We start from the raw sequence: 8400 nt of genomic DNA, 5'->3' as shown, positions 1-8400 counted from the left end.
CTTTTTTTCTTTTTTTTATATATATATATATATATATATATATATATATATATATATTTTCATATTTTGGCTGGAAACAATATTTTAGACGTTTCTAGCAGTCGAGAACATCGAACCTGTGAAATTAGAATACGTTGATAGGCTTTCTTAGGCTCAATTAATTAGAGTTTTGATAATTCAGTTAGGCTTTCTTAGGCTTGCTTCTAAGGTTGCCACTAAACAATCTGATATTTGTTGTAGGACGAAGTTGTGAAGTTATCTCCTCATGCTCGTGCCATCAGAGATGTGGAGGACGAGGAGCTCCGGAGCTTTTTCTATGGAATGTCTGCGTGGCAGGTAAATGAGCCAAAATTTTGGTTAGAATTTTCAGTAGTGTCTTGGAGAGAGCAAGAACCAACTGATGCACTTGTACCTCAATCTTGCAGTTTATACTAGTCGTTGCTGCAAGCTCAGTGGGAGAGGAGCTTTTCTACAGGGCTGCCGTTCAGGTACATATCATGGAATTTCTAATTTTGTGTTTGATTTAGAAAAAAGATATCATATTTGTTATATTTTGCGTTTTATCACTCTCTAACCGTATCTTCTTCTGTTTTAACAATATAAGACTCCTATATTTATACTAGATGTTTGTTCTTAACTGAAGGGTAATCTGTTAGATAGTGTTTTCTAAAAGTTGTAAGAACAAAACTTTAGCTTAAGAAAAGTGTAGCATAGTTGGAATACTTGATAACTCTGAGGTGCTTGGAAATGGGCCTTGCTCGTTTCTGTTCTCTTTCTATAAATAAGAAGTTTCACGCATAAAAATTTCCTCTGCTAGGTGCATACTCATTATGATTCCTTTACTTTATATAATTATTGTTTTTTCTTTTGTAAATTTATAGGGAGCATTGGCTGAAATATTTTTAAGGGGCACTGATCTGGTGTCGGATGCTCGAGGAATGGCATCTTTGGTAGATAGCTGTTCTTTTACTTTTTTCCTCCACCATCAGTATTCAGTAGCAATGAAAAATTTAATGATGACCTAATTTTATCATGGCAAATTGTAGACGGGAGTTCTTCCGCCATTTGTTCCGTTTGCTCAGGCATTTGCGGCTGTTATAACAGCTGCTCTAACCGGTTCACTGTACTATGTGGCTGCATCTCCAAAAGGTGATTAGCAGATCAATTTTAACTAATTCTAGTTTGGGATCGTTCATCGTTGCAAGTTTTTTACAGACCCTGTTTTGTAAGTTTATTTACGGGTTTCTTATGTTTCTTACAGACCCTGCTTACGTAGTTGCACCAGTTTTACCATCCCGTGCTGGTCGTGAAGATCTAAGGAAGCTTTTTGCAGGTTCCACCCTTACCCTTCCCTATGAATTTAATTTCATCATCTTTCTTCTCATGTTTGAATATGCTTGTTCGATTTCGTTGTTCACAGCATCCATACCAATCTTCTTGACTAGCTACTGTTTTGTCGCTTTATATTTTGTCACCTGATCCTGTTTCTGTGGCAATGTTCGAGTCTTGAAGTGCTTTATGCATTGCGTTTGTTTGGTTTTTCTTTTCGGGCACCTCATAACAGCCTTCTTGCTTGGCGAGATTTAGGATTTCTGTTTTTTGCTTGGTAATATTTGGTAAACTTTGACCAAAAAAATCTAAAACTATGGGCAATGCTGAGCAAGGATTATATAATAATTGGTTGTGACATGATTCATTTGTTTGCTGAGCAATGAGCATACAACGAATATGATTCATTCTCTCAACGCAACATACAACTTATTTCAATCTGGTGAACATTATGCAGCCTGGTATAAGAGGAGGCAAATGAAGAAGATTTATTCTCCGCTACTTGAAGGACTTCTCGCTCTCTATCTCGGTTTCGAGTGGATTCAGGTAACCTTCACCCCGGTTTTGGTTTTTGTTTTTGTTTTTTGCTCAAGTATTTTCAAGATTTCAAAGTCGACATCTTGGTTTTAATTTTTCTCCATGCAAATTCAACAGACGGATAACATTCTTGCACCCATAATCACACACGGCATATATTCTGCGGTCGTATTGGGACATGGCCTTTGGAAGATACATGATCATCGGCGAAGACTACGCCAAAGAATCCAACAACTTAAATCAGAAGGAAAAAATCAAATAAATCAAGGCGTTCGAAATTGGGAATAGCTAAATGTGGAGGAGCTTTGTAAATTACGTAGCAGAGCAAATTATTTGAACCAGGGGCAACTTTACAATATAGGGAATTAGGGATTTATATCATAATGTCAAAAAAACAATGTATACTACCATAAGATACGTAGAATTTTAGCTCTTACCAAGTATCAATGCAATTGTAGATTTTTGAGCTTTTGTATATCCATAACTTTTATAATATGAAAGGTAACAAAAAAAAAAAGGGAAAAAAAGTTGCTAAGACTGTTCACTGTTCCCACGCTCTCAAGCATGATAACATTTCATTCTTTTCAAACGGTTCATGTTTGGATTGGGCGGGCAGATAGAGAAAGATGAGTTAAATCATAGGCCCGTTTAGTTCGCTGATTCGAGTTTTTAATTCGAGTTGAGATGTGATTTTATGTGAAAATTTTTTACTGTAGCAAAAAAGTTAGATGTGATTGTTTGTGAGAGTTTTTTACTGTAGTAAAACTCGAATTCTAAACTCAAATCAGCGAAATGAACGGGACCATAAAATGAAAAACAAATAGATTTAAAGCTAAAAGCTTTTAGTCCTAAATTGCGAATTACTCTGCTTGGTGCTTGGTTTGTTACATGTTAAAAGTTAAACCTGTGCTAAGCTTTAAATTTTGGTCAACTTTTCTTCAAGTAGAGCTCAGCTTGTCCCATTTTGGGCACGCCAAACTCTTACGTTCTCCCAAAACACAAACTCAACAGAGAACACAAAAACATAAAGGGCCTGTTTGTTTGATATATTCAAAATTAAATCATTGATTCTACTGTACAGTTTTCTTCTCACAAAAAATTTAAATTTCAAACGCCAAAATCAATAATCATGATTTGAGTATACTTTCTAAACGGGTCCTAAACTCAACAGGCTGCTAAAGACGCGGACTAAAAAATAAATAAGGATCGGTTAGGAGGGAGTTTAGCCATTTAAGCAAAAGTGGGATTTAAGTATGCATACATTACAATCTTAATATGTGTAACCTGCCCAGTGCATAACACACCCACTTACTTAGATAAGCTCAGTATATAGCGTAAATTGGCCTTGTCGATCAGAAAAGTAGCTATTATTTCCATGATTTGGAAGTATTATTAGCGTATGGTTCGGATTATCAATCTTCTAGCTGAGCAATAATGCTGACGAATACACGGTAGCCTTGGGACATGTCGGAAAAGAGGCAGTATTCGTTCTTGGCATGGTATGTTTTCATTAAACCTGCATATGCACGCAAGTGGAATGAATCAGGAGTCTAACATCTATTGTATATAATCAACTGAACTAATCAGCAGTATTAAGAAGGATTGCTGAATTGAAAATCAAATCATTTTGCAGCTGACTTCCTTAAGTTGTTATTAAGCAGCTGGATAACGACCGGAAGAACATTTAGGCCTTGTTTGGAAGGAGACAAGGAGGGAAGTGGAAGGAGGATATGGGTGGGACGATTAAAGATCTAAGGTGTTTGGTATGAGGATTATTGTTATGGTTCGAATCATAATTCGTTGCTCGCTACAGTATTTTTTCTCACAAAAAATACACATAAACCGAGAATGGTTCTGAATCATAGTTCTGAATCCGTGAACCAAACGTCCACTTAATAGTGTTGTTTTTCAGAGGGATTAGAGGAGAGAATAGATTTGGGTGTGGTATACATAATCCTCCACAGGACTCCAAATTTCCAAATTCGATCCTTGAAAGGTTAAAAGGAAAGTTCCTCTCCTTACTCCCCATTTTCCTCACCTAGGTTATATACCTTTCCTTCCAAACGATTTTTCTTTCCCCTTACCGAACACAGCGTAAAGAGTTTGGGTTTCTCCTTTCTACTAAGATGCTGTTTTCTAACTTCCAAACACATGGAAGGTATGCGAAAAGGGAAGCACCAAAGGGAAATGGACAGTGATCTCATTTTAACTACACCTCTTTCATACTTTTCATTGTTGGACAACAAATTGAAAACACAACGACAACATAATGACAGCAGTGTGGAAAGGGAAATATAACTAGATGGACTCATATAGCTTCTATATTGACACTAAGCCAAAAGACTACTTACAAAAAATAAAAATAAAAATGTTCAGTGAGAAAAAAATCAAGACTTGTTTTATGCCAAAGTCTTGAGTTGCATGTATAATAAGATTGGTGGGGAGGGGGAGTAATAGTATCAAACCATAGCCAGAAGTTTGAACATCAAAACCTTCCTCCTGCCAAAAAAAAAACAACATATGAAATAAATAAAAGAAAAATCACTCAGAAAGAAAAAGACGAAGCCATATAATAGTAAAGATAGCTAACCTGCAGTTCTCGGATTAGTGGCAAACTTCCAGTAATGGAGTAAGGCTTCACATACCCAACTACCTCTTCAGTCGCTTTACACAACACTTGAAAGCCGCAAGAATTGAGATTACAAGCAACTCCAGACATTGCCTCCTCAAAACTTATTGTCAGGCTGAAAACTCACAAGTAATATACATATAATATATATGTGTGTGTGTGTGTGTGTGTGTGTAAGAACAAGATTTAGTTTCTCCAAGAAGTTCTGGGCAAAGTTAAAAGGGAAAAAAAAGAAGAAGAAGCAACCAAAAAAACATTTAAGAGCTGAAGTGGTGGCTGTTGTGTTGACAAGAAGACAGGTGATTTCAAAGAGACCTATGACATAACCTAAAGCGGGTTTGAGTAAACCAATTTCTAATGAGGATAAAGCCAGAGTTTTTAGAAAGCGAAAGTTCCAAAAATTAGGAGAGAAGAGAGATCAGACCTTCCCCGCAGGTTTTCTTCTGGTAGGACATACTTCGAAACTGGACCCCTTGACTCTAGCTTTCCTATGTTTTCATTAATATCATCCACATATTCTTGTAGCTTTTTCATTACATCCTTAACACTGAAACAGAATTGACAGATTGAAAATTAGAAAGGAGCCCAGACAATATCTTCAATCAGCTTCTTACTGTGAAAGTTTGTTAAACAGAAAACCGGGATTTGAGCAAGAAACAGAAAACCGGGATCCTTTACTTGTAGAATGGCGTTAGCCTGCGAAAGACGATTGAAAAAGCGTAAGATGCCAGAAAAAGGAGCTATAAATTCTTGTTAATGCCTGAACAAGAAGTTATTAAGAGGATTATAAACCTGACATCTCCAGAAATTGTACACTCCCCTGGAATTTGATTGATTCCACCTCCCGGATCTGCAACCAAAAAAAAAAAAATCACAAAAAAAAAAAAACAAAAGAGCATCAGAAAGTGCACATACCCCTTTGCCCAAAAACTCTCAAAATAAGGTCAACTTACAACTCCATTGAGTTGGTTTCATGGTTGAAGGTGTTGCATATCCATAGACCTGTTCCTTAGGATGGGGAGGAAAATCCCTATAGAACCGTGTCTGGATCTCTTTGAGTGCATCCATGGCTAATTCCAAAGGATTTATAGCCTGCAGACAATCGGCAAGTGCCTTTATAGGAGAAATATACATAGGAACTGGACAAACAATTGTTCTAAAGATGGGATCTACACTTCTAAGTTGTGTTCAAAACCAGTACCTATTCTTACAAATTCTCAACAGTAAAAAACCAATCAAATAACGACTGTCATCTTGTACTAAGAAGTTATCTGGACCTGTGCGAGGTCGATACTGGCATAGCACCAATATTTATGCGGTTCTTTTACACTCAGATGGAAAGGTGCTAAAATATGAGCCCACTTTCGCTAAAGCGTATTCAGAAATAATTCATAGTATCAAAGACACAAAAGTTTCTCTCTCTCTCTCTCTCTCTCTCTCTCTCTCTCTCTTCACACACACAAAATTGTAAATTTGTAACAATAATTAATCATAATGAGACGGTGAGAGAAGCTGCAACTCTAGCAGTCCATAGCTCAAGGGCAAATGATGGCCGTGGAAACCAGTTCAAGTAGCTCTGAGGCCATGGGCACAAGCTAGAGTTCCAATGCAATGGTTAGAGAAGTATCACCCATTTTTAATTCCCATAAGCTAGTAAAGTGCTTCTGCCTTAAGGCGAGCTATAAGCATTTACTCTTGGTAGTATTTGTGTCCCTTATGGATACTTGTCTTATTCACTCATTGATTTAGACTAGGGAGGTTTAATAGGCAAACAAGTATAGCAAAGAAGTGCTGCCCTTAACGGTCCGTTACAAAGTTCCGATATGATCACGCACCCTCTCGTTACCTCAGTTATATCTGTTTTATAGCAAACATGTACATACCAATTCGCATAATTTGGAAATGAGCACCAAAAAGTTGCTAAAATGTCACTAGAAAATTATGGTGTACCTTGTGTGCCAAACCACTGTGAAAAAGCTTCCCGGTCACATGAAGCTTCCACGGTATCATACCACCAGTACCAATGCATGGTTGCTTATCTGCTGTGTCAATCCAAAATCTGCATTGACAATCCATTAGTAATGACAATGAGTCTAAAAGATATTTTACCTTTCCTGTTGGGTCTTATAAGAAATAATCAATACTTACAAAGGACCATCTTTTAGCTTATTGAGTAGTCCATCTTTCACTAGTGCATCCACACCAACCCCTGTAATGGCAGAATTCTCCTCATTTGCTATAAACACTGCAACTACAGTTGACTTCAATTTCGGCTTTGTTTCCCCTAGCTTCTTCATGAGCTCGGTCACAAGTGCAACATGTCCCAAGCAATCGGTAGTTCCACGCCCACGGAGTTCATCCCCGTTGATGCTCAATGAGAAAGGGTCAAATTCCTGCAAATCAAAATTATCATATATATTACATTTGATCATCTTTAATATCCTAACAGCAGGTAAACTAGATTGCTGCTCAATTGTAAAACTTGAGTAAGGAGAAGGAAGCCAAAAACTTTAATGTCAACAAACCAAGCAAAAACTTGATTATATTCAAAAGTAATGTGAAATGGGAAGCCTTTAGAATTCATAACATTCTAACCAACTAACTAAGCATTAGAGATAAGCATAGATAATCAACTGACAGAAAAAGAGTGAGGTTTTCACATGATTCAGGAAGAAAATAAAAATATTCCCAAGTAAGGAATTACCGTATGTTTTCAGAAATGTTGTACTTATCCTATATGTCTTATAAATCGTGTTAAAACTTTCCACGATGTGTTCTAGGAAGATTTTTAACATAATTCCTAAGTTTTTAACACGATTTGTAAAATATAGGGAATAATTGTAACAAGATTAGAGAAAACATTAACACGATAAACTACAAAAAAAAAAAAAAACAAAAAAAAAAAATTCTAATTTCCACAGACAGAAATACAAGTACAAAATTTTTTGAGAAATCGCATATAATAGACTATTGTGAGATGCAGAAAATTTAAAAGCTTAAAGTTTAGCGTGCCAAGGTTCAAGTGTGCTCTTTGAGCATCCAGAATCAAACGACAACGCGAAATGCCAAACGACAAAGAAGAAGAACCCAAAAACAAAACACAAATTGGCTTGCGATCAACTCTATTAAGGTTTCTAGAGGCCAAATCAAACGAACCCAACAAAATATTTCGACGAACTAATTAGAAAGAAAGGAAGGACGAGAATGAAGGAAACGGACCCAATCATTGGGATTGGCAGTGACGACGTCCATGTGGCATCCGACAAACGACAAGACCTTGCCGGGGTGTGTGCCGGGGTACTCGACGATGAGGTTTCCTCTGCCGGGGAAGTAGGTGACATGGCTGACGACGAGAGGTCCGCCGCCGGTGGTGGTGCTGTAAGGGAGGAGGGAATCGAGTACGTGCTTGACTATGCGGTCCTCCTGTGGGATCAGCTCCGGTGGGTTGTTTTGGACGTACTTGGACTCGCCTATCAGCTTCGAGAGGAGGGGGACGAAGGATTCCCTTTCCAGGTCGCCCAGCGTTTCTTTTACGTGGGAAGAGGCAGCCATGGCTCCTCTGTAGATTGATGAGAGAGAGAGAGAGAGAGAGAGAGAGAGAGAGAACGGGGCTTTGGAGTGTCGTCTATGAAGTAGCGGAAAGGTAGTTCTTCCTTCTAAATTTCTAAGCAAGGAATAAAAGCAATTTGTGCAAAAGCTGAAAAGATCACCCCTTTTTAAGATTTTTTTTAAGAGAGTTCTGTAATCTTAATTTTTAACCGCATTTAAATTAAAAAAAATATATACAGTATAAATAGATTTTAATGTAGATTTAATAGTTAAAAAATAAAAGACTATTGTAATATATTTTTACAGGACTGCAAAGTCTTCTTTTTTTTAAAAAAAAAACACATATTTTGTTAAAT

The 8400-nt window shown here is 37.2% G+C and overlaps 2 protein-coding genes across 2 annotated transcripts in view; one reads left to right on the top strand and one right to left on the bottom strand.

Moving 5' to 3' along the window:
• The window catches only part of LOC21406047, a 5975-nt gene extending 3574 nt beyond the window's left edge, over positions 1-2401 (top strand). The window contains exons 3-9 of the mRNA XM_010106025.2: positions 241-336; positions 426-488; positions 882-950; positions 1047-1149; positions 1262-1333; positions 1787-1875; positions 1984-2401. Coding sequence (XP_010104327.1) covers positions 241-336; positions 426-488; positions 882-950; positions 1047-1149; positions 1262-1333; positions 1787-1875; positions 1984-2154 — 663 coding nt within the window. The 3' untranslated portion in view covers positions 2155-2401. The remainder of the gene's footprint in view (positions 1-240; positions 337-425; positions 489-881; positions 951-1046; positions 1150-1261; positions 1334-1786; positions 1876-1983) is intronic.
• Positions 2402-3062: 661 nt separating this feature from the next.
• Positions 3063-8162, bottom strand: LOC21406046 (acetylornithine deacetylase). Its single transcript, XM_024170709.1, has 10 exons — positions 7715-8162; positions 6644-6888; positions 6446-6554; positions 5449-5587; positions 5288-5345; positions 5174-5191; positions 4920-5042; positions 4457-4610; positions 4332-4365; positions 3063-3382 (listed from the first exon to the last, which is right to left on the bottom strand). The coding sequence occupies exons 1-10, from the start codon at positions 8045-8047 to the stop codon at positions 3279-3281; spliced, it is 1317 nt and encodes a 438-aa protein (XP_024026477.1). The 5' UTR covers positions 8048-8162; the 3' UTR covers positions 3063-3278.
• Positions 8163-8400: the final 238 nt, after the last annotated feature.

Source organism: Morus notabilis, unplaced genomic scaffold, assembly GCF_000414095.1.
Source record: "Morus notabilis unplaced genomic scaffold, ASM41409v2 Scaffold69, whole genome shotgun sequence".
Classification (NCBI taxonomy): Eukaryota; Viridiplantae; Streptophyta; class Magnoliopsida; order Rosales; family Moraceae; genus Morus; species Morus notabilis.
Note: the sequence above shows the minus strand (reverse complement) of the source record. Positions and strands in the feature narration are given on the sequence as shown.